A 27,003-nucleotide genomic window follows, 5' to 3' on the forward strand; every position below is an offset into this window, starting at 1 on the left:
TTTAAACTGGCACAACCTGGGGTAGAGGGCCAAACCCCAGGAAAAAGATCATCAGGCCCATCGAACTGGCGCGACAAATATGTGGGAGGACGTCCAGTCTTGCCTGTGGTACTGGATGGCATCCCTATGAGTGCCCTACTGGACACCGGGTCACAGGTTACCACTATCCCGTACGTGCTCTTCAAGCAGTACTGGAATGACTCGGATATCACCCGCTACCCTGACGACGATTTGATTATCATCGCCAGCAATGGTCAGCCCGTGCCACAGATTGGATTTAAAGAGGTGACCATTAAAATCGGTAGAGTTGAACTGGCGGCACAGGGACTGATCATTGTAGACATTGACAAGCACGAGAGTCACCCAAAGATAACTCTAGGAACTAATGTAATTGAAAATTGTCTTGCAGAGGTGATTTTCCTTTTACAGCAGGTTGCCAAGAACGCCAGCTCCGGCCAGCAGCGAGTGCTCCAGAAAGAGATCCGGGCACTGATGCGACGGCAACAGATAGAACTCTCCGGTGGTGAGATTGGTAGCGTAAGAATGTGTGACCCTTTCCCTATTGCCATGCCCCCAAAAAGTGAAATGATGATTTGGTGCCGGGCAGCTATTGGTCTGAGAGGTAGAGATTACCAGGCAATGGTAGAACCAGTTTACTCAGACAGTAGGCCCACCATTTTGACAGCACGGGGGGTGGTCAATGTACGCCATGGGAGGGTGCCCGTTCGCATAATAAATATCGGGAAGAGGGAAGTGTACCTGCCCCGGTATGCCACGCTAGCCAAATTGTATACCATCAATCAAAATTCCATACAGTCCGTAGAACCCTTGCCTCCATCTTCCCCGGAGGAAAGTAACGGCTCTAAGGAAACAATGGAGGACTGGTGTCAGCAACTACATTTGGGTACTGACTCCACTCCCTCACACCAGAGACAGGGAGTCTATCGGGTGGTTCAAGAGTACGAGAGAGTGTTTAGTAAACACCCGTTAGACTTTGGGCGAGTCAAGGGGGTAGAACACCACATCCCCACGGGAGACCATCTTCCCATAAAAGAGAGGTATCGACCCGTACCCCCTGCACACTACCAACACGCCAAGGGGATGCTTAGGGACATGAAGGAGGCTGGGGTGATCAGGGATAGCTGTAGCCCCTGGGCAGCTCCACTAGTCTTAGTCAAAAAGAAAGACAACACCATGAGGATGTGTGTAGATTACCGGAAAATCAACCGTATCACACACAAGGATGCGTACCCCTTACCAAGGATAGAGGAGTCTTTGGCTGCTTTAAGATCTGCTAACTTCTTCTCTACCTTGGATCTCACTAGCGGGTACTGGCAGGTTCCTGTAGCAGAGGCGGACCGGGAGAAGACCGCATTCACCACCCCGATGGGACTTAGCGAGTTTACCTGCATGCCGTTCGGACTCTGTAACGCACCAGGAACCTTTCAACGATTAATGGAGTGCTGTCTGGGCCACAGAAACTTCGAGATGGTCCTGTTGTACCTGGACGATGTCATCGTATATTCCAAGACTTATGAGGACCACCTGAAACACCTGGCGGAAGTGTTCGAAGCTCTGGCAAACTACGGCTTAAAGATAAAACCCTCCAAGTGTCACCTCCTAAAACCAAAGGTGCAGTACCTGGGACACGTGGTGAGCGCTGACGGAGTGGCTCCCGACCCTGATAAGATCACCGCAATTAAGGAATGGCCAAGTCCCTCCAGTGTAAAGGAAGTGCGGCAGTTCCTCGGGTTGGTAGGCTATTACCGCAGATTCATCCCCGGTTTCACCAAAAAGGCAGCTCCTATGCAGGACCTCCTGATAGGCCAGTCCCGGAAGGCCAAGAACCAGAAGCCGCCCTTCAAATGGGAGAAGTTAGAAGAAGAGTCCTTCCGCCAGCTGAAGATGGCCCTCACGGGGGATGAAATCCTGGCGTACCCTGATTACAGCCAGCCCTTTATCCTCTACACCGACGCAAGTAACATCGGGCTAGGAGCCGTACTGTCCCAGATCCAGCAGGGGAAAGAACGAGTAATCGCTTACGCCAGTCGAAAACTGCGACCCACCGAAAGAAACCCTGAGAATTACAGCTCATTTAAGCTAGAGTTCCTGGCAGTGGTGTGGGCAGTCACCGAACGCTTTAAGCACTACCTCGCTTCTTCCCGGTTCACCGTGTACACGGATAACAACCCGTTGACACACCTGGACACGGCAAGACTCGGTGCCCTAGAGCAGAGATGGATGGCCCGTCTGTCCAACTACGAGTTCACAATCAAATACCGGGCAGGACGCTCCAATACCAACGCGGACGCCCTGTCCAGGATGCCAAACCTACCGGACGTAGGAGAAGATCCAGAGGGACCGGAAGAAGTCGAACTCCCCGCGTTCCACCGTCATGGGACTATCCAGTATTCCCATCGGGTAAGGAGTAAGCAAGCCGCTACGTTTAACCCCTTGCCTCACTACAACTGGGAGGAAACGCAAGACAGTGACCCTGCCGTCCGACTGGTGAAGGAGATGCTGACTCGGCCAGAGGCTCGCCTTGACCCAGACGCTCCGGAGGAAGCCAAACAACTGTGGGCTGAGAAGAGTCGACTGTTCCTTTACAAGGGGAAGTTGTGCCGCAGAATGGTTAACTCCCGGACGCATGAACTAATCTGGCAAGTAGTGGTGCCACGAAGAGACGCAGCCATGGTGATGGAGGCATACCACGACGGGGCTGGACACTTCGGATGGAAGAAGTTGGAGTTCCTGCTGCGCGGGCGGTTCCACTGGGTAGGCATGAGGGGAACCATCGAGAGGTGGTGCAGAGACTGTGGCCCGTGCAACCTAAGAAGGAAGGACCGTGCCAGCCAGAAGACCCCCCTTCAGTTCATCGTCACCAAGCAGCCGTTGGAACTGGTAGCCTTGGATCATGTAAAACTGACCCCAAGCAGAAGTGGCTACGTCTACGCGTTAACCATTGTGGATCATTACTCCCGGTTCTTGGTTGTCGTCCCCGTTAAGGACTTAACAGCTCAAACAGCAGCTAGAGCCTTCCAGCAGCACTTCTGCCGTCCACACGGGTACCCGGACCAAGTGCTGACGGACCAGGGACCTGCCTTTGAAGCGGAGGTCTTCCAGGAATTCTGCAATCTGTATGGCTGCCGGAAGATAAGGACGACACCCTATCATCCGCAAACTAATGGACTTTGTGAGAAAATGAACCAGGTGGTAATGGATCTTCTGAAAACGTTGCCCCTGGAAGAACGCAGTCTGTGGCCTGAGAAGCTGCCAGACCTGGTGGACCTATACAACTACATCCCTGTAGGTTCCACCAACTGTACCCCGGCTTACCTAATGAGGGCAAGGCCTGGTAAGCTACCTGTTGACCTGGAGATGGGAGTCCTGACACCCGAGGACACTTCACCGGAAGCAGACTGGGACACAGAGAGGCAGCAGCAGTACCGGAAAGTACAGGAGAGCGTGGAGCGAAGTCTCTGTCTCGCTAGGGAAAGACAAGAGAAAACTTACAACCAGTATGCTCCCGCTGTTCCCCTGGTACCCGGAGAGCAGGTCTTGAAGAGGAAGAGACGGCTCCACAAGTTGGACGACCAGTGGGAGAAGGACCCGTACACCGTACTGCCCTCAAGCCACGACAACCCGAAGGTTTGTACCATCAGTAAAGACGGAGGGGAAACCACAGCCATTGTATCCCGGGATCACCTGAAGAAGTGTCCCGAACAGCTACGGAACCCAGAAGGAGAGCAAGAAGACCCTCGACCCGTAGAGGAAAGGGAAGATATGGTTAGTACTGTGCTCGGAGATTTCCCTCGGTCCTGGACTCAAGTCAATGGTGCAGTTTTGGTACCCGTCCTCACGTTCCTCCAACCAGCATCCCAAGTGCCTACGGAGCAACAGGTAGAGCTGGAAGAGCAGCCGGTCCAGGAGGCAGCAGACTCCACACAAGCAGAACAGGAGGATCAACCCTCTGCTCATAGTGAGCCTGCCGTACCCCTAGTGAGCCAAAGAGCCCGTAAACAGCTGCCCAGTTTACCCTTGACAGCTCCTACACCCTGTAGTTCAGGGCCAGACAGTCAGCTCCGTAGGTCCACTAGGGCCACTAGAGGCCAGTTACCCGCACGTTGGAGGATTTGAAGTGTTTAGATTGTTTTATTGAGGTCACCTGTCTGTTACTTGTAAATAATTATGTGTTTCTAGTTATTTTTAGGAGTCCTTGGTGGATTTACCGGGAATCCTTGTACAATTGGTTGGAGCGTAACCTAGGAATGGACTAAAGACTGTTAAGGACTCGGGGCAGGACAGACCCCTACCTGGTTACGTCTCCCTGTTTTGGTGAAATGGACACCTTGCTTTTCTTCAAAATTGCACCCGGTTGCGGACACGCCGTAACCATCTTTATGTGTTTTTCTTATTGTATTATTATTGTTTATACCTTGTTATGTTTTTCTAAAAATATGTTTAGTCCCGGAGTACTAAATTTCACTAGGGGGGAATGTGGCACCCCAGGGGTCTGGTTTCCACAGTAACAGCAATGTTATGTCTGAGAGCAGGTGGGAGGTCTCTTGGTCAGGGATCCTATGCATGCCACACCTCCTGCCCAGTCCTGGGAGGGGAAGGACTTCCCCTATATAAACCTAGGGCTGAGGCAGGGTTAGTGAGTAGAGAAGAAGTAGAGACAGAGAAGAGAAGCAGATATAGGAAAAGAACATCAGGAGCTCTGTGGGAGCAGTGCTATAAGGAGTCAGGGGCTGGCAGCTGCAGAGCTCGCCCTGACTGGAAAGCTATCACCGGACCCGGAGTCCGAGGCTGTGGGGACTAACTCCTACCCAGCAGCAGAAACCGACCGGCAGGGGATTTCAAGTCCTCTGGCCAAGAAACCCGAAGGCACGGTCACACGCGTGGGACCAGCACCGCCGTCGTGGAGCGGACGCCACTAGAAGGCCCCGAGTCACCGGCCATACGGGTGAGCACCACACGGTACACTCAGGGACGTGGGCTACTTATACCCGCCTCTAGCAAGGTAGCCAGAAGAGTACAGTCAGTTTGGGAGGCCTACAACTCCGCCTGGCCAGGGGAGATCCCATTTACTCAAGGACTGACCAGGCCCCGATCGCTAGCCAGTACTCCGGGAGGGTCTATCTTTATCACCAGTAAAGACCCTGAACTACACCGCATCGTCTCTGAGTGATTCCTGCTACCCCCATCATCCACGTCGGCTTCCCTGAGGCCATACCCCTCCCGTTGGGGGTGATACTATCACGCTGCACAATCCTACCACCGGCCTCAGCGGTCTGTCCTGCAGCGGCAGCTCCTTCGCTGCATTCAACGGGTGGCGTAGTCGTCCAACATCTACCGCTAATACAACGCCACTTAGTCTGACTCCCTGGGCACGGACCGGGTCACCGCCACGAGACTACAACCCTCAACAGATCCGGCTCCGGGTAAGCTCCTGCATGCGCAACGCTGTGCGACACAGGCCCAGGGGTGCGTCACTTTCATCAGTGTACAGCAGGAACGGTTGGCTGTAGTCAGGGTAGGCTAGGATCTCTTCGCCAGTCAGGATCTCCTTCATCACTTTAAAGGATTCAGCCTGCTCCTTACCCCACTGGAACGGGGGATTTCTGCCTCTGGGGGACTGTCCTACCAGGAGGTCTTGCAAAGGCGCTGCTTTCTTAGTATAGTCCTTCACAAACCTCCGGTAATACCCGACTAGTCCCAGGAACTGACTTACCTTCTTGAGGCTCTTCGGCTCCGGCCATTTTTGGATGGCAGTGACCTTCTCCGGGTCTGGTGCTACTCCCTCTGGACTAATGATGTGCCCCAGGTACTGTACCTTTCTCTTGAGCAGGTGGCACTTTGAGGGCTTCAGCTTCATCCCATACTGGGACAGCGACTCAAATACTTCTGCCAGGTGCTTCAAGTGGTCCTCATACGTTTTGGAGTACACTATCACGTCGTCCAGGTATAGTAGTACAGTCTCGAAGTTGCAGTGTCCCAGGCAGCACTCCATCAATCTTTGGAACGTTCCGGGGGCATTGCAGAGTCCAAACGGCATACTATTGAACTCGCAGAGTCCCATCGGGGTGGTGAAGGCCGTCTTCTCCCGATCCTCCTCAGCAACAGCTACTTGCCAGTACCCACTAGTAAGGTCAAGGGTGGAGAAGTAATTTGCAGACTTTAAGGCAGTCAGGGATTCCTCTATACGTGGTAAAGGGTATGCATCTTTATGTGTAATGCGATTTACTTGTCTGTAATCTACACACATTCTCATGCTTCCATCCTTTTTCCTGACTAGAACTAGGGGAGCTGCCCAGGTACTACAACTATCCCTTACTACCCCTGCCTTCTTCATGTCGTGCAACATCTCCTTCACCTTCTGGTAGTATGCTGGTGGTATAGGCCTGTAACGTTCTTTGATGGGTGGATGGTCACCTGTGGGGATATGGTGTTGAACCCCCTTAATCCTCCCAAAGTCAAGTGGGTGCTTACTGAATACCTGCGCGTATTCCTGAACCACCCGGTGTACACCCTGCTTCTGATGGGCAGGAGTTGTGTCTGTCCCAACATGGAGCTGTTAACACCAATCCTCCACCTGGGTTGCCGGGTCATTATCCTCCACTTTGTCTGGTGAGGTTAAGGACTCCGCCGTGTGTATGGAGTTGTTATTTACTGTGTATAATTTGGCAACAGTGGCGTAGTGTGGTAATCTAATCTCGTCCTCCCCATAGTTTAGGAGGCGTACGGGCACCCTCCCATTGCGTACATCCACTACCCCTCTGGCAGTCAAGAGTGTAGGCCTATGTTCCGAGCTAAGGGGCTCTACTACTTCCTGATAGCTCCGTCCTTTGAGACCTATTGCTGCTCTACACCAAATCAGCATTTCACTCATCGGGGGAATTACAATGGGTACCGGGTCTGTCACCCGTACATTACCAATTTCACCGCCTGTTAGCTTTACCTGTTACTGGTACATAAGGGCTCAGATTTCTTTCTGCAGCTCCCTTCTCTGCCCTGGTCTGGCAGTGTCAGCTCTCTGTTGGAGCAAGAACACCACTTCTCCCAAACAGTTGCTAACAATATTAGTGCCAAGTACCATATACAAGTTTGTATCATCAGGATTAGTCTCTACTACAATTAGTCCCTGGTCCTTCAGTTCCACTCTTCCCACCTTTACTGCCACATAATTAACCCCGAATAGGTTAAGGGGGAGGCCGTTTGAGGCATAGACGGAAAGATTTGGATCTGGTGGGTGAAGTTCGTCTATAGACCAGAACCTTTTGTAGAGGACATCAGGCATGATTGTTACCTGAGATCCTGTGTCCAGCAGAGCGGGTGTCGCGATGCCGTCCAGCACAATAGACAGGAAAGGTCTTCCTCCCACGAACCTGCGGTACCAGTTTGATGGGCATCCGGGGTCTACTCCTGGGTGTCGGCCCTCGGCCCCAGGGTTTTCTCGTTTAAAGGACAGCTCTGGACGGTGTGACCTGTCTTGTGGCAGTGGTGGCAGACAGGGTCCCTCGGTGGGCGGCGCTGGTCACTGGTCCTCCCAGGGGGCTTTGTTGTCCTCCTCCTCCTTCTTATCCAGGGGACATCCTCAGGGCTGTCGGCTAGCAGGATCCTTCCTTCTGCCTCGGGCTCCGTCCTCAGCTGCAGGGCACTCAGTACAGTGGTCAGGGTTTTGCTCAACTGACGCACTTCAGAGCGCAGGCTGTCCAGCTCACTAGGGGACGTTGCTGGAACCTTGGCTTCAGCAGCCACCGGGGAAAAGGTGGACGCTGCAGGCACTGGGGTGGCCCCACCCTGGTAACATTGGATAGCAGTCGTTTCCAGGGGCTGCAGTCCTTTTATAGCCATGTCCTTAAGGGTGTCAAAGGTGGCATCTGGATGATCCAGGGACCACCAACGCACAGTCCTGCTCTCCTCTTGAGACCTCAGTCCCCGGATAAACTGTTCCTTCAGCATTTTATTTTCATCACTGATGCTGGTTGGACTAACCTGTTTCAGAGCTCGCAGGGCCCCTTGTAAACGCCAGGCATAGTCCGGAACACTGTCCTCCGGTTGCTGAGAGCAGTTATAGAACCTCATCCGGAGGTCTGTCTCAGTACGATTCTCAAAGACAGTCTGTAACTTTTTAAAGATGGCGGACACTAACTCCTGGTCTGCGGCCAACCAGGTTTCCACTTCTCGCTGCGCAGCACCGGTCAATTGTCCTAATACAAATACAACAGCGGCTCTTTGCTTGCCTGTCATAGAGTACATGTCCAGTATACCGCATATTTTCCTTTTAAATCCAGACAGGGTATCTGGTTTGCCGCTGTACTGGGGGAGCCACTTCGCTCCGGGGATGTACGGTAGGTCCATGGGTATAACAGGGGTTACAGGCCCTGCTGGTGGAGCGGCTGCTTCGGCCTGCTCGGCGCCGAGCTCGGGTTGAACATCAGGGTGGTTAACCGGTACTCTGGCGTTGTGCTGTTCTTCGGACATTCTGGCGCCCCCCCCTAGCGAACCGTGGCCTACCTTCTTTTCTTTTCTTCCGGTAGGCCGCAGCTCCGCAGGTGACGGTCTTCTTCAGGACCTTGCGTCGCTTGCGTCCTACGTCAGAGCGCTCACCGAGGCTCCTTCCAGGACCTGGCGCTTCCTGGTTTGACGTCGAGGCGTGGGGCGTGTCCGGGGCTTCGCGCGCTTCAGCAGGTACGCCTCTCAATTTCCCGCGGTTACGCCCTTCTTCCCGCTCGGCGGCACAATAATGGCGGCAATCTTCGCCACTGTTTAATACAGTTTCTGATTAAAGGCGCACAGTACCTGGTGGCAACGGGCACAACACTCCGTCGTTGCAGCGGGCACGGAATCCTGTTAATGACGCCAGGAAGAGATGACGCGCCCAGGGGATGGGGGCGACTCGGCGCCCGGGCCTTGTTTTTACTTTTAGGGGGATGCCGCGGTGGCCGGCTCCTGGGCCCGTACCCTGGGGTCACTCTTGAAAGCAAAGGAATGGGGTAAAAGGTATATGGGATAGGGAACAGTTTGTGACGCCACCCGTGGTGACTGGTGAGGATCACCAGTGCTGCTACAGTCCTCTGAGGCCAGTGGTCAGGCAGCTTAGATGGTGCGGCTCCCCACAGGTGGAGCAGGGCCTCAGGGCAGCGTAGGAGAGGGGATGCAGGACAGAGGGGACCCAGCCGGGTCGGAGGAAGAATAGGCACACACACGACAGTTCACTTCAGTACCTTTACTGGTGGTGTTTCAGGCATGATCCAGGGCACTGTAGGCTGAAGGGTGCATTTCAGGACTCTCACCAGTGAGCGGGTGTGGGGCCTCCTGTTTCTTGCCTTTTCCTGGTAAGTTTATGACCTGCCTGGAGCTAGGCCTAACTTGGTCTCTGTCTTGCACCGGCTGACCTGGTGGTAGGGCCTTCTGTTGGAGATCACACTCCCTGGTTTCTTGGGCCTCAGTGACTCCTGACCCAGGTATATCTGTCAGCTTTTGGTGTTCCTGGGACATGTAGTTTGCCAGGGGTTCCGGTAGTTTCTGCTGGTCTTAGAGATCCTTGCAGACACGGACCCGGTGTCCAGTAAATGGTCTTGCGGTGAGCTGGCTAAGCTCCTCTGCCCCCTATGTAGCTCGCTTACTCCACTTGCCTTCGGCCACGCTCGGGGGCCCTCACTAGGCTTCACACTGGCAGTAGGCCTCGCTACTCATCACCGCTCTTATGGCGTCGGCACACCTTAGGCTCACTAACCTGAGCTCCTGAGTCTGGGCTGGGCTGACAACCTCTCTGGGTGCAGCAGACTGTAGACTTAGACTGTAGATTCCAGACTTAGACTGTAACTGGACTCCTTACAGACTTCAGACTTACTCCAGACTGAGCTGCCTAGCTCCACCTTCCCTATTTATATCCCTAACGGGCTCCCTCTGGTGGTCTGAGGTGGAAGGTGGAGGTGTGTGTATGCTGTGAGGGCCTCTTGTGGAGGAATCCGTCCATGCACCCCTCTAGGACCTGTGGCACCAATGCACAGCAGGGCGCCACACTGCGCAGAGACCGGCTCTCTGCACATCAATACTAGTGGCAGCCGCCGGCCTATCAGAGGCCAGCAGCTGACATCTGCGCACGGCAGTGACGTCATACGCCGGTGTGCTGGGACACAGATGTCAGCTGCTGGCCTCTGATAGGCCGGCGGCTGACACTGGTATTGCTGTGCAGAGAGCCGGTCTCTGCACGGCAATACACTGCATTACAGCACCGATGTCGGCGGCTGCGGGAGAGAGCCGCGATCGTTATGGGGTCTATGTGCCTGCGGGCGACAGGTGCCCAAAGGACGCCGAGGGAATGGAAGACAGGTGAGAATTTTTTTTTTCTGTCATGTGAAATACAGCACAGGGGACCTGTGCTCAGTATGGGGGGGGGCACTGTGCACGGTATGGGAGGACAGGGACCCTGAGCGCAGTATGGGGGACGGGGACCCTGAGCGCAGTATAGGGGATGGGGACCCTGAGTGCAGTATGGGGGGATGGGGACCCTGAGCGCAGTATGGGGGGACAGGGACCCTGAGTGCAGTATAGGGGAACGGGGACCCTGAGTTCAGTATGGGGTGACGGGGACCCTGAGTGCAATATGGGGGGACGGGGACCCTGTGCGCAGTATGGGGGGACGAGGACCCTGTGCGCAGTATGGGGGGACGAGGACCCTGTGCGCAGTATGGGGGGACGAGGACCCTGTGTGCAGTATGGGGGGACGAGGACCCTGTGCGCAGTATGGGGGGACGGGGATGCTGTGCGCAGTATGGGGGGGACATGTCAGCAAAATAAGGACCGGGATGGGGGAACATGTCTGCAATATGGACACCATGTCTGCAATATGGGGGACCTGGATGGGGGGACCATGTCTGCAATATGGGGGACCTGGATGGGAGACCATGTCTGCAATATGGGGGACCTGGATGGGAGACCATGTCTGCAATATGGCGAATCTGGATGGGAGACCATGTCTGCAATATGGGGGACCTGGATGGGAGACCATGTCTGCAATATGAAGGACCTGGATGGGAGACCATGTCTGCAATATGAAGGACCTGGATGGGAGATCATGTCTGCAAGATGAGGACAAGTTCAAAAGGTGTATAGAAAATAAAATGGTATCACTAAAAATGTCACTTTGTCATGCAAATAATGCGGCCCCCCAAATTAAATGTTTTTCCGTGTGCGGCCCATATGCCCAGCTGAGTTTGAGACCCCTGTCTTATATTCTAGGTTCTTCAAAGTAGCCACCTTTTGCTTTGATGACTGGTTTGCACACTCTTGGCATTCTCTTGATGAGCTTCAAGAGGTAGTCACCGGAAATGGTTTTCACTTCTCAGGTGTGCCCTGTCAGGCCTCCAGTCACCAGACCTGAACCCAATCGAGATGGTTTGGGGTGAGCTGCACCGCAGAGTGAAGGCAAAAGGGCCAACAAGTGCTAAGCATCTCTGGGAACTCCTTCAAGATTGTTGAAAGACCATTTCCGGTGATTACCTCTTGAAGCTCATCAAGAGAATGCCAAGAGTGTGCAAAGCAGTCTTCAAAGCAAAAGGTGGCTACTTTGAAGAACCTAGAATATAAGACATATTTTCAGTTGTTTCACACTTTTTTTGTTAAGTATATAATTCCACATGTGTTAATTCATAGTTTTGATGCCTTCAGTGTGAATGTACAATTTTCATAGTCATGAAAATACAGAAAAATCTTTAAATGAGAAGGTGTGTCCAAACTTTTGGTCTGTACTATATATATATATATATATATATATATATATATATATATATATATATATATTTAAATATGATGTAAGGTTGTCCTGAAGAAGGAGTCAGCCTGACTCTGAGACGTGTTGACAATAAACCCGCATTTTATACCCGATCGTAGATGTCATTTTTCCAGCAAGCGCAGAATACTTTCATTGCCCTGGCTATATATTTAAATCTAATCTAATATATATATATATATATAATATATGATTAATAATATATTAGATTATTTATATATTAGATTTATTTATTAGGTTTTTATATACTATATATATAATATAATATATATAAATAATATATGAATAATCTAATATATAAAATTATATATAAATCAACTAATATACAGTATAAATATACAGTGGGTACGAAAAGTATTCAGACCCCTTTAAATTTTTCACTCTTTGGTTCATTGCAGCCATTTGGTAAATTCTAAAAAGTTCATTTTTTTCTCATTAAAGTACACTCTGCACCACATCTTGACTAAAAAAAAACAGAAATGTAGAAATTTTTGCAAATTTATTAAAAAAGAAAAACTGAAATATCAAATGGTCATAAGTATTCAGACTCTTTGCTCAGAATCTCATATTTAAGTCACATGTGTAGCGTCGGCGTCCCTGCCCTCTGCTAGGCAGGGACGCTGTTCCCCTCACCTCTCTGCTCCGAGCCCGGCGTCCTCCTCCCGCTCTGCTGGCAGCGCACGCTCCTTCCCGGCCACTGTGCTTAGGGCGCGCGCGCTCCCTCCCTCTTAAAGGGGCCGCGCGCGCCAATGGCCGGAGGACTTCACCATATATAAGGCACCTCCTCCAAAATGGAGGTGCCCGAGCAATGTTGTTGCACTGTTCACTACTCTGCTTCAGAGTTACCTGTCAGTTACCTGCCTGATTCCTGCCAGAGTCCTGCCAGTTTGCTGTCTGTTTCCTGCCTGATATTCCTGCTACCTGCTTGCTAGCCTGAGGTCCGACGGTCTGCCTTCCTACTCCTGTCAGTCTGTCTATGGACCAGCTTGGCCGCTCACCTGGGAGCGCACATCTGCTACCTGCCTGCTTGCCTACCTGGAGGCTCCGCCGTCACGTGCTGTGACCACCTGCTATTCCAGAGACTCTTGCCCGCTCACCTGGGATCGCTCCTCCGCTACCTGCCTGTTTGCCTACCTGGAAGATCCGCCGTCACATGCTGTGACCACCCGTTCATCCAGAGACTCTCGCTTGCTCACCTGGGAGCATACATCTTCCATCTGCCTGCTAGCCCACCTGGAGGTTCAGTCATCACAGGTCGTACCTACCCTTTACCCAGAGACTGCCCCGGTCACTTGCCGTGACCTCCAGCCCGTTCATCCAGAGACTGCCCCGGTCACTTGCCGTGACCTCCAGCCCGTTCTTCCAGAGACTGCCCCGGTCACTTGCCGTGACCTCCAGCTCGTTCATCCAGAGACTGCCCCGGTCATTTGCCGTGACCTCCTGCCCGTTCACCCAGAGACTGTCCCGATCACCTGCTGTGACTGCCTGCCCGTCTTCCCTGGTCGCCACCCGCTCCCTTACAAGGACCGCCCCCTTGTATAGTAGCTCTGAGGTTCCGCCTCCCAGACCCGTTACAGTTTGCTCGGGCCATGGAACCCGGTGGCACCCAAGCTCCCTCGCTCTCGGACCTCTGTCATGAACTGTCCCGTCAGAGGTCCCAACAGGAGTCCATCCTGGGTCACCTGCGGAATGTCAATTCTCGCCTGGACACTCTGACTGCTCCACCAGCAACCACCGCCAGTGCCATGACTCGCAACCCGGCAGCTCCGCTGCCCACCAATACCATGGTATCCTACCCCGGACCCCGGCTTTCTGCACCTCCTCGCTTCGGAGGCGACTCCGCTCAGGCTCGGAGCTTCATAAATCAGTGCACCCTGCACTTTGAACTCCTGTCCCACCAGTTTAACTCCGACCGGGCCAAAATTGCCTTCATCATGTCCCATCTCACCGGGGAGGCCCTGGCCTGGCTAAATCCTCTATGGGAGAGAGGAGACCCCCTGGTGTCCGACTTGCCTGCCTTTCTCACGGCTTTCCGGAAAGTCTTCGACGAACCCGGACGGAAGACCTCATCCGCATCATCTCTGCTACGCCTCCACCAGGGAAATCTCACCGTGGGCCAATATGCCATACGGTTCCGTACCCTTGCCTCGGAGCTGGCTTGGGATAACGACGCTCTGGTGTCTGTCTTCTGGGAGGGTCTGTCCGGCCGTATTAAAGATGAACTTGCCGGTCGAGACATTCCTACCACTCTCGATGACCTAATAACTCTTGCCACCCGGATTGACCTACGGTTCCAGGAGCGTGCCAAAGAGGTCACCCGTGAGAGGAGGTTTCCACGTCTAGCTCCTACTTTTCAGAAACCCGTCACTCCCTCCGTTTCTCCCCAGGTACACTCTCCTGAGCCTATGCAGGTCGACCAGACCAAGATGGTCAAAACCCGTCAGGACTTACGCCGTGCCGAAGGAAGCTGCTTCTACTGTGGCAGTAAGGAGCACCGGATCCGTACCTGCCCGGAGAGGTCGGGAAACGCCTGTGTCTAGGTTCGCTCAGAGAGGTCGACCTAGACAAGAATAAATCCTCTCCATCTCTGCTACTGTCAGTCTCTATTATCTGCGGGGAGAATCGTTATTTCGAACTAGCCCAACTTGACTCTGGAGCGGCCGGGAGTCTTATTTCACAGTCCCTGGTAGAAAAATACCGCATTCCCACCAAACCTCTGGCTGTACCATTATCTGTCGCTGCTGTGGATGGGGGCCTCTTACCACGTCCCATCCAACTCATCACCGAATCCATAACTCTGCAGGTGGGAATGCTGCATTCTGAGAGCATCTCTTTTCATGTTCTGCCTGGACTCTCTCACGCCCTCTTACTAGGTCTACCTTGGCTCCAGAGACATGCACCCGTGCTTGACTGGCAGACCGGAGAAGTCCTCCGCTGGGGACAGGACTGTCATAAGACTTGTTTGGTTCCTGTTCATCCCGTCCGTCCTTCTCCTACCCCAACTAATCTACCTGGACTTCCGATTCCCTATTGGTCATTTGCTGATGTCTTTAATAAAAAGGAGGCAGAGACATTACCCCCTCATAGACCATACGACTGTCCTATCGACCTGTTACCCGGCACTACTGGTGGCCTAACCTGCACAAGGATGTAATAGACTTTGTTTCTGCCTGTGTGTCCTGCGCCCGCAACAAAGTTCCGAGACACCTGCCAGCCGGTCGCCTCCTTCCTCTGCCAGTACCTGCTGCCCCCTGGCAGCATATAGCGATGGACTTCATAACTGATCTTCCCGTCTCTGCCGGTTGTACGGTCATTTGGGTGGTCGCTGACCGCTTTTCCAAGATGGCTCACTTCATTCCCCTGCCAGGCCTCCCGTCTGCACCCGAGCTGGCTAAAGACTTTATCCGCCACATCTTCCGTCTTCATGGCCTGCCCCGTCACATCGTGTCGGATCGTGGGGTACAGTTCACTTCTCGTTTCTGGAGAGCCACTTGTAAATTGCTAGACGTCACCCTGGACTTCTCCTCCGCTTACCACCCACAGTCTAATGGTCAAGTGGAGCGGATCAATCAGATCCTGACCAGTTACCTCCGGCACTTCGTTAATGCCCACCATTCTGACTGGGTGGATCTCCTGCCATGGGCCGAATTCTCGTACAACAATCACGAGAGCGAATCTTCCTCCAAATCCCCGTTTTTTGTAGTCTTCGGTCAGCATCCTCGGATCCCGTTTCCCGTCTCCACCTCGGTGGACAATCCGGCTGCGGAATCTCTTGTTAACAAATTTTCCTCCATATGGGAGAGTACCCGGTCCGCACTCCTTCTGTCATCCGAGCGTATGAAAAGACATGCTGACAAAAAACGTCTGGATCCTCCTCAATTCCGTCCAGGGGATAAGGTCTGGCTCTCGTCCAAGTATGTCCGGCTCAAGATTCCTTCCAATAAGTTAGGGCCTCGGTTCATCGGTCCTCTGGAGGTCATCAGTCAGATCAACCCGGTGGCCTATAAATTGAAACTCCCGGCCAACTTGCGGATCCCTAACTCCTTCCATGTATCTCTCCTCAAACCTGTGGTACTTAACTCTTTTTCCAAGTCTACAGGCACGCCTCCTGCTCCGGTTTCCGCTGAAAACAAATTTGAGGTAGAGAACATTCTGGCCACCAAAAGGGTAAGAGGGAAGACCTTTTTTCTAGTAGATTGGAAGGGGTTTGGTCCTGAAGAGAGAACGTGGGAGCCCCGGGAGAACATCCATGCCCCTCTCATCCTTGCTAAATTTCTGTCTGGCCTAAAAAAGGGGGGGCCTAAAGGGGGGGGTACTGTATCGTCGGCGTCCCTGCCCTCTGCTAGGCAGGGGGACGCTGTTCCCCTCACCTCTCTGCTCCGAGCCCGGCGTCCTCCTCCCGCTCTGCTGGCAGCGCGCGCTCCTTCCCGGCCACTGTGCTTAGGGCGCGCGCGCGCTCCCTCCCTCTTAAAGGGGCCGCGCGCGCCGTCCTAAGGAGTCCCCGGCCAATGGCCGGAGGACTTCACCATATATAAGGCACCTCCTCCAAAATGGAGGTGCCCAAGCAATGTTGTTGCACTGTTCACTACTCTGCTTCAGCCCTCAGGTCCCGTTGCCAGTTACCTGTCAGTTACCTGCCTGATTCCTGCCAGAGTCCTGCCAGTTTGCTGTCTGTTTCCTGCCTGATATTCCTGCTACCTGCTTGCTAGCCTGAGGTCCGACGGTCTGCCTTCCTACTCCTGTCAGTCTGTCTATGGACCAGCTTGGCCGCTCACCTGGGAGCGCACATCTGCTACCTGCCTGCTAGCCTACCTGGAGGCTCCGCCGTCACGTGCTGTGACCACCTGCTATTCCAGAGACTCCTGCCCGCTCACCTGGGAGCGCTCCTCCGCTACCTGCCTGCTTGCCTACCTGGAGGCTCCGCCGTCACGTGCTGTGACCACCTGCTATTCCAGAGACTCTTGCCCGCTCACCTGGGAGCGCTCCTCCGCTACCTGCCTGTTTGCCTACCTGGAAGATCCGCCGTCACATGCTGTGACCACCCGTTCATCCAGAGACTCTCGCTTGCTCACCTGGGAGCATACATCTTCCATCTGCCTGCTAGCCCATCTGGAGGTTCAGCCATCACAGGTCGTACCTACCCTTTACCCAGAGACTGCCCCGGTCACTTGCCGTGACCTCCAGCCCGTTCATCCAGAGACTGCCCCGGTCACTTGCCGTGACCTCCAGCCCGTTCTTCCAGAGACTGCCCTGGTCACTTGCCGTGACCTCCAGCTCGTTCATCCAGAGACTGCCCCGGTCATTTGCCATGACCTCCTGCCCGTTCACCCAGAGACTGTCCCGGTCACCTGCTGTGACTGCCTGCCCGTCTTCCCTGGTCGCCACCCGCTCCCTTACAAGGACCGCCCCCTTGTATAGTAGCTCTGAGGTTCCGCCTCCCAGACCCGTTACAACATGCTGTCAATTTCCTTGTGATCCTCCTTGAGATGGTTCTACTCCTTCACTGGAGTCCAGCTGTGTTTAATTAAACTGATAGGACTTGATTTAGAAAGGCACAAACCTGTCTATATAAGACCTCACAGCTCACAGTGCATGTCAGACCACATGAGAATCATGAGCTCAAAGAAACTGCCCGAGGAGCTCAGAGACAGAATTGTGGCAAGGCACCGATCTGGCCAATGTTACAAAAGAATTTCTGCATTACTCAAGGTTTCTAAGAGCACAGTGGCCTCCATAATCCTTAAATGGAAGAAGTTTGGGACCACCAGAAGTCTTCCTAGACCTGGCCGTCCAGCCAAACTGAGCAGTCGTGGGAGAAGAGCCTTGGTGAGAGAGGTAAAGATGACCCCCAAGATCACTGTGGCTGAGCTCCAGAGATGCAGTAGGGAGATGGGAGAAAGTTCCACAAAGTCAACTATCACTGCAGCCCTCCACCAGTCGGGCCTTTATGGTAGAGTGGCCCGACAGAAGCTTCTCCTCAGTGCAAAACATATGAAAGCCCGCTAGAGTTTGCTCAAAAACACATGAAGGACTTCCAGACTATGAGAAATAAGATTCTCTGGTCTGATGAGACGAAGATAGAACTTTTTGGTGATAATTCTAAGCGGTATGTGTGGAGAAAACCAGTCACTGCTCATCACCTGCCCAATACAATCCCAACAGTGAAACATGGTGGTGGCAGCATCATGCTATGGGAGTGTTTTTCAGCTGCAGGGACAGGATGACTGGTTGCAATTGAAGGAAACATGAATGCTGCCAAGTACAGAGATATCCTGGATGAAAACCTCTTCCAGACTGCTCTGGATCTTAGACTTGGCCAAAGGTTCACCTTCCAACAAGACAATGACCCTAAGCACACAGTTAAAATAGCAAAGGAGTGGCTTCAGAACAACTCTGTGACCATTCTTGACTGGCCCAGCCAGAGCCCTGACCTAAACCCAATTGAGCATCTCTGGACAGACCTGAAAATGGCTGTCCACCAACGTTCACCATCCAACCTGACGGAACTGGAAAGGATCTGCAAGGAAGAATGGCAGAGGATCCCCAAATCCAGGTGTTAAAAATTTGTTGCATCATTCCCAAGAAGACTCATGGCTGTACTAGCTCAAAAGGGTGCTTCTACTCAATACTGAGCAAAGGGTCTGAATACTTATGACCATGTGATATTTCAATTTTTCTTTTTTAATAAATTTGCAAAAAATTCTATTTTTTTTTTTTTTTCAGTCAAGATGGGGTGCAGAGTGTACTTTAATGAGAAAAAATTGAACTTTTTAGAATTTACCAAATGGCTGCAATGAAACAAAGTGTGAAAAATTTAAAGGGGTCTGAATACTTTCTGTACCCACTGTGCACATAGATAGATAGATTATACAGTTTTACATCTGTCAGGCTACTATTTCATTGGTTGTAGTTAGCACCCCACTCAAAAAGTAGTTCCACCTTTTATCATTCTAGTTTACTGTCTGTTTCCTATGACCAACTATAAAGGTTTTTGTAAAAAAAAAAAAAAGAATATTGTTCCAATAATAATTAAGGGGTTAATAGGTTCATTAGTCTGGTACGGATTGTGGAAATGGGTTGCAGAAATATACTGTATATGTGAGATCTTGTGGGTGAACTTTCACTGTGAAATTGCATTATTATTAGCATTTACTGTATGTAACATATGTACACACTAATAATAATAATATATTTATTTTTGGTGATATTTTCTTTGTTTAGCAGTGGGTGGATGTAAATTTAAAATGGAACCCAGCGAAATACGGTGGGATACAGAGAGTACGAATTTCTTCCAGCAATATTTGGCGACCCGATTTTGTTCTTTACAACAAGTAAGATGTCTACCCATTCATTACGAGGGCAACTGCACTTTTTTAGATTTCATGATGCACATTGCATACATTGTTAAATAGATCTCTTAGACCTGATGGGACTAGTTTACTTACTTTTCTCAAATCCTTATTAAAATCATTGTATATTCCTGGCTTGGAAATGAGAATTTAAATATCAGGTTGGAAACTTTCAAATAGGATGATACAGCCATTCTAACATGGATTTTCAAAATAAGTACACCAGGCTCATCAGAGCTAAAAGATCTACATGTACAGTGCCTACAAGTAGCATTCAACCCCCTGCAGATTTAGCTGGTTGACACATGCGGAATTAACTTGGCATTGTGACATTTGTACTGTAGATCAGCCTGGAAGTGGGAAATGCACTGCAGCAAATTTTTTTTTTTTTTTTTTAAAACGTTAAAAGTTAATTCAGAGTGTCATTTATTATTCAACCCCTCAAACCACAAGAATTCTGTTTGGTCCCCCTAAAGTATTAAGAAGTAGTTCAGGCACCAAGAATAATGAGCTTCACATGTGTGGATTAAAGATCTCTTTTGCCAGCCTTTTCTGACTATTTAGGACCCTCCCCAAACTTGTGAACAGCACTCAGACATGGTCAACATGGGAAAGACAAAGGAGCATTCCAAGGCCATCAGAGACAAGATCGTGGAGGGTCACAAGGCTGGCAAGGGGTACAAAACCCTTTCCAAGGAGTTGGGCCTACCTGTCTCCACTGTTGGGAGCATCATCCGTAAGTGGAAGGCTTATGGAACTACTGTTAGCCTTCCACGGCCAGGACAGCCTTTGAAAGTGTCCTCCCGTGCCGAGGCCAGGCTTGTCCGAAGAGTCAAGGCTAACCCAAGGACAACAAGGAAGGAGCTCCGGGAAGATCTCATGGCAGTGGGGACATTGGTTTCAGTCAATACCATAAGTAACGTACTCCACCGCAATGGTCTCCGTTCCAGACGAGCTCGTAAGGTACCTTTACTTTCAAAGCGTCATGTCAAGGCTCGTCTACAGTTTGCTCATGATCACTTGGAGGACTCTGAGACAGACTGGTTCAAGGTTCTATGGTCTGATGAGACCAAGATCGAGATCTTTGGTGCCAACCACACACGTGACGTTTGGAGACTGGATGGCACTGCATACGACCCCAAGAATACCATCCCTACAGTCAAGCATGGTGGTGGCAGCATCATGCTGTGGGGCTGTTCCTCTGCCAAGGGGCTTGGCCATCTGGTCCGCATCCATGGGAAGATGGATAGCACGGCCTACCTGGAGATTTTGGCCAAGAACCTCCGCTCCTCCATCAAGGATCTTAAGATGGGTCGTAATTTCATCTTCCAACAAGACAACGACCCAAAGCACACAGCCAAGAAAACCAAGGCCTGGTTCAAGAGGGAAAAAGTCAAGGTGTTGGAGTGGCCTAGTCAGTCTCCTGACCTTAACCCAATTGAAAACTTGTGGAAGGAGCTCAAGAATAAAGTCCACATGAGACACCCAAAGAACCTAGATAACTTGGAGAAGATCTGCATGGAGGAGTGGGCCAAGATAACTCCACAGACCTGTGCCGGCCTGATCAGGTCTTATAAAAGACGATTATTAGCTGTAATTGCAAACTAGGGTTATTCCACAAAATATTAAACATAGGAACATAGGGGTTGTATAATAATTGACCCACACTTTTATGTTTAAAATTTAATAAAATTCAACTGAGCAACATAACTTTTTGGTTTGTAAGATTTATGCTTCTGGTCATAAAACCTACTCTCGTTTGCAGTTTGAAGGCTCTAACTTATTTGCATCTTATCAAACCAGCTAAATCTGCAGGGGGTTGAATACTACTTGTAGGCACTGTATGTAGTTTGTATTATGAAATCTGGGACCGATACATGTAAGTAACCCAACATTTCCTAATATGTTACTACAGTGCTAATTGTCTATGAAAGTAAGCGGAAACATTTGGAGAAATCAGCTTTTTATCTTTTGCTTCATCACAGCGCAGATGGAGACTTTGTTATTGTAAAGGATACGAAGGTCCTCCTTGATTATACTGGAAAAATTACATGGAATCCTCCGGCCATTTTTAAAAGTTACTGTGAAATTATAGTCACATACTTTCCATTCGACCAGCAGAACTGCAGCATGAAGCTGGGAACCTGGACCTATGATGGCTTGTTAGTAATTATAAACCCGGTAAGGAATTTTTGCTTGAGTTGATGGCTGAATGCTTTCTAAATATATCCTGCAGTTTCTGTAATCTGCATTCACAATGTTATTATGTTGTAAAGTGTATATCTGTATCTACAGTATATTAGCCGGCACCCTATATTATTAATTGGGTAAAGAGGCAGGATAAGGTCTTGTTCATACCTGCCTTTGGCGCCATCATTACAGAGTCCGACATTTTTTATGGGTAAAATTCCTCTGACATGTCCTTCTAAAGAAAGGAAGAACGTAGTTTGTGTGGTGTGCAGTAATTACAACTCTGCCATGGCAGTAACATTAAAAAAAGTAAAGGAAAATTTGTGATAACAGGGTGCCAATAACCCCTTAATAACCGCCGATACGCCTTTTAACGGCGTTCACTAAGGGGCCTTATTCCTCAGCGTCGCTTTTTAACCGCACTGAGGAATAAGTGAATAGAACGGGAGCATGACATGTACAAGACAGCTGCCTCCCTGCGGTATCGGCCCCGGCCAATTTTGAAGCCGATCTGGGCTGACGAACCCCTTAAATACAGCTGTTAATCACGACAGCGGTATCTAAGTGGTTAAAAGGGAGTTAAAAGACCCCCCTGGCAGGATCTACCCTCTGCGATCATAATCGCAGGTGCTGATCGTTGCCATGGTACTCTGAGGTCATATAATGACTCTAGGGTACGGTGGCCTGTAAGATCCAGCTATAAGTCGGGTCTCACAGGCAAAGTTAGTGAGAAACTGATAGGTTTCAGGCACTTCAGTACACGAGTACTGCGAGTACTGCAATGCATGAGAGCAAAGTAAAAAATATACAGTGGGTATGGAAAGTATTCAGACCCCTTTAAATATTTCACTCTGTTTCATTGCAGCCATTTGGTAAATTCTAAAAAGTTAATTTTTTTCTCATTAAAGTATACTCTGCACCACATCTTGACTGAAAAAAACAGAAATGTAGAAATTTTTGCAAATTTCTTAAAAAAGAAAAACTGAAATATCACATGGTCATAAGTATTCAGACCCTTTGCGCAGACACTCATATTTCACCCCTTTACCCCCCAGGGTGGTTTGCACGTTAATGACCAGGCCAATTTTTACAATTCTGACCACTGTCACTTTATGAAGTAATTACTCTGAAACGCTTCAACGGATCCCGCTGATTCTGAGATAGTTTTTTCGTGACATATTGTATTTCATGATAGTGGTAAAATTTCTTTAATATCACTTGCGTTTATTTGTGAAAAATTGGAAATTTGGCGAAAATTTTCAAAATTTTAATTTTTATTCTATTAAGTCAGAGAGATATGTTACACAAAATAGTTAATAAATAACATTTCCCACATGTCTACTTTACATCAACACAATTTTGGAATCAAAATTTTTTTTTATTAGTGTGCTATAAGGGTTAAAAGTTGATCAGCGATTTCTCATTTTTCCAACAAAATTTACAAAACCATTTTTTTATGGACCACATCACATTTGAAGTGACTTTGAGAGGCCTTTATGACAGAAAATATGCAAAAGTGACACCATTCTAAAAACTGCACCTCTCAAGGTGCTGAAAACCACATTCAAGAAGTTTATTAACCCTTCACGTGCTTCACAGGAATTTTTGGAATGGGGAAGAAAAAAATGAACATTTAACTTTTTTCACAAAAATGTTACTTTAGACCCCATTTTTTTTAATTTTGCAGGGGTAACAGGAAAAAATGGACCCTAAAATTTGTTGAGCAATTTCCCCTGAGCACGCAGATACCCCATACGTGGGGAAAAAGCACTGTTTGGGCGCACAGCAGGGCTCAGAAGGGAAGCAGCACCATTTGACTTTTTGAATGTAAAATTTGCTTGAATAATTAGCGGACGCAATGTTGCATTTGGAGAGCCCCTGATGTGCCTAAGCAGCGGAAACCCCCCCAAATGACACCATTTTGGAAACTAGACCCCTCAGGGGACTTATCTAGATGTATGGTGAGCACCTTGAACCCTCAGGTGCTTCACAGAAGTTTATAACATGGAGCCATGAAAATAAAATTTTCACATTTTTCCCACAAAAATGTTTTTTGTCCCCAATTTTGCATTTTCATAAGGGTCACAGGAGAAATTGCACCATGCAACTTGTTGTGCAATCTCTCCTGAGTAAGCCAATACCCCATATGTGGGGGGAAACCACTGCTTGGGCATACGGCAGGGTTCGGAAGGGAAGGAGCACCATTTGACTTTTTGAATGTAAAATTTGCTTGAATAATTAGCGGATGTGCCCCTGATGTGCCTAAACAGTGGAAAACTCCCACAAGTGACTCTATTTTGGAAACTAGACCCCTGAGGGAACTTATCTAGATGTGTGGTGAGCACCCTTAACCCCCAGGTGCTTCACAGAAGTTTAGAACATGAAGCCGTGAAAATAAAAAAATCTAACTTTTTCCACAAAAATGATCTTTTTGCCCAAATTTCCACAAGGGTAAGAGGAGAAAATGGAACCTAAAAACTGTTGTGCAATTTCTCCTGAGTACGGCAATACCCCATATGTCGGGAAAATACACTGTTTGGGCGCACGTCAGGGTTCAGAAGGGAAGGAGCACTGTGTGACTTTTTGAACGCAAAATTGGCTCGAATCAAGAGCGGACGCCATGTCGCATTTCGTGAGCCCCTGATGTGCCGAAATAGTGGAAACCCCCCACAATTGACTCCATTTTGGAAACTAGACCCCTCAAGGATTTTATCAAGGGGTATAGTGTACATTTTGAACCCAAAGGTACGACACAGAATTTGATAACATTAGGTCATCATATTGAATAAGTTGTCATTAGTCTTGAGCGCAAGTGCTCGCTACTTGAGTTTGCATCGGGTACTCGGGTATGCACCAAGTATCGCGGGTGCTCGAGTGACATGCTCGAGTCCCTGCCCCGCATGTTTCATGGTTGTCAGACACCCCAAAAAAAACATGCGGGGATCGCTCGTGCATGGCAGGCGATCCCAGCAATGTTGTTTTGGCCGTGAAGCATATGGGGCAGAGACTTGAGCATGTCACTCGAACACCCGCAATGCTCAGTGCATACCCGAGCTCCCGATGCAAACTCAAGTAGCGAGCACTTGCGCTCAACACTGGTCGCCATATTGTCATCATTTTTTTTTCTTTACTTTTGAAAAAATCCCAACCCCAACTCTAATACAACCCTAACCCCAACCCTAGCCCAACCCCAACCCTAGCACAACCCTAACCCTAGAGTTTATTTCTTTACACCGTTCCTCGTGTGGTATAAGTGATTAGACGACTTTATTCTTCCTGTTGATGTGATTACAGCAATACCAGATTCATATCGGGTTTTTATGATTGACAGCTGTCACACACTAAAAGACGCTTTTTTTGCATCACCATATTTCAAGAGCTATAATTTTTCCATATTTTGGCTGACAGAGTCATGTGATGGTTTGTTTTTTGCGGGACAAGTTGACGTTTTTATTGGTACCATTTTTGGGCACGTGATATTTTTTGATCGCTTTCTATTCTGAGTTTTGGTAGGCAGAATAAACAAAAACCAACAATTCAGGATTTTTGGGGTTTTTTTTTTTATGCCGTTCCACGTGTGGTAAAATTGATATTGCAGCGTTATTCTTTGGGTCAGTATGTTTACAGCGGTACCGCATTTATATTGTTTTTTTTATGTTTTGGCGCTTTTACACAATAAAAACGATTTTCTAGAAAAAATATAACTTTTTTATTTTTCGGATGATGGAGCTGTGTGGCAGCTTGTTTTTTGCGGGACAAGATGATGTTTTCAGCTGTACCATTTTTATTTATATTCGTCTTTTTGATCGCGTGTTATTCCATTTTTTGTTTGGCGGTATGATGATAAAGCATGGTTTTTTGCTTCTTTTTTTTTATTTTTATTTTTTTACCATGTTTACTAAAGGGGCTGCTATGGGCATAAAAGGGCACAAACTTATGGTGTTGCACCCATGCTCCCCTGACCTCAACCCCATTGAGAACCTCTGGAGCATCATCAAAAGGAGTGTCTATGATGGCGGGAGGCAGTTCACATCTAAGCAACAGCTCTGGGAGGGTATTCTGTCCTCATGCAAAGCAATTAAATCAGAAACCATCCAAAACCTGACAAATTCAATGGACGAGAGAGTTCAGAAGCTCCTTTTGAACAAGGGGTCCTATGTGCAAATGTTACATCACCTAGAATAAAGTTTTGAGTTGAAAACTGTTTGATTTCAGTTTGTAATAACCTGCTAATGCTTATAATTTCAAAAATGACCATTTTTTTTGTTCGTAATTAAAATGAAAAGGTTGAAAACTCTGCTGTGCATAATAATTTGGAACATGCATTTTGAGTGCAGTTTGAGTTTTTTATTTTTTAAAAAATATACTGTTATCATAGGCAGTTTGTACAAAAACCTTTCAATTTTACTCTAATAGTTATTTGACAGGAAAACTACAAAGACTGCAATTCATATAGGTAATTTGGGAAAATCTGAGAAAATATTATTTGCATAATAATTTGGAACACAGTGTAGTGGGACAGTTTTATAGGTCAGGTTGTTCCGGACGCAGCGATACCAAATATGTGTACTTTTATTGGTTTATTTATTTTTTCATAATAAATAAATATCATGGGTTCAATATATTTTTATTTTTTGGGGATTATTTTTTTCAGTTTTTTTTTAAATATTTTTACAATTTTTTTTTTTTTTTTTTTCACTTTTCTACTTTTTTTTTACTCTTACACATTGCCCCACTGTGGGACTTTCACTTTTTGCAGCTTGATCGGCTGCATGGCATAGAGAGCAGCAGCTCCCTATACCATGCAGCCTGTCAGCGCTGCACACAGGGGAGACATTACTTTGGTCGCGCACTGCGCATGACCAAAGTTATGTCCTGCCTCCTGGAGACCCGGATGTTGTCATGACGACATCGGGTCGTCATGGCAACATCCGGAAGCTGCCGCAGACATCTCTGGATGCCGGCAGGAGAGGTGAGTAATACCGATCACCTCCCCTCCTTGCCACCGCAATGCTGCGATTGACTTAGATCGCAGCATTGCGGGGGTTAATGTGCCGGAAGTGGTGCGGGACCGCTCCCAGCACATAGCACCGGGTGTCAGCTGTGACAATCAGCTGACACCCGGCGGCGATCGCCCCGCACCGCTTGTGTGCGGGCGCGATCGCAGCGTGAGTAATAATACGTAGCTGCTCCATAAGTCCCAGGGCACAGCTACATACTATTACTGACAAGGTCGGAAAGGGTTTAAGTCACATGCTGTCCATTTCCTTGTGATCCTCCTTGAGATGGTTCTACTCCTTCATTGGAGTCCAGCTTTGTTTAATTAAACTGATAGGACTTGATTTGGAAAGGCACACACCCAGGGGCGTACATAGGAATCATGGGGCCCCATAGCAGAAGTTCTAATTGGGCCCCCCACCCCCTCAAAAAATGTAAATAATTGTCGGGGTCACCAAAGATCAGATCTCACAACTTTCCATCCTTTACACAGTAGTTTTCCTCCTGCTGACGTCCTAGGTCCTTCTTTCATTGCCCCATAAAGTTTGATGCCAATAAAAGTGCCCCCCAAACACAGTATGATACCCTCATGGTTCATTCCTCCATATGCACAGTATAATGACCCTACTGTACCCCACCTCAACTCCCAAGGCAAAGTATGGTGAC

The 27,003-nt window shown here is 49.2% G+C and overlaps 1 protein-coding gene across 1 annotated transcript in view; it reads left to right on the plus strand.

The window, feature by feature from the left end:
• Window positions 1-27,003, plus strand: part of LOC141160864 (acetylcholine receptor subunit alpha-1-B) — a 76,565-nt gene that overhangs the window by 14,197 nt on the left and 35,365 nt on the right. Inside the window, exons 4-5 of the mRNA XM_073645660.1 lie at window positions 19,022-19,131; window positions 21,135-21,330. Coding sequence (XP_073501761.1) covers window positions 19,022-19,131; window positions 21,135-21,330 — 306 coding nt within the window. The remainder of the gene's footprint in view (window positions 1-19,021; window positions 19,132-21,134; window positions 21,331-27,003) is intronic.

This window comes from Phyllobates terribilis, unplaced genomic scaffold (genome assembly GCF_046119375.1).
Source record: "Phyllobates terribilis strain yellow unplaced genomic scaffold, ASM4611937v1 Scaffold_9__5_contigs__length_417890890, whole genome shotgun sequence".
In the NCBI taxonomy this organism is placed as follows: Eukaryota; Metazoa; Chordata; class Amphibia; order Anura; family Dendrobatidae; genus Phyllobates; species Phyllobates terribilis.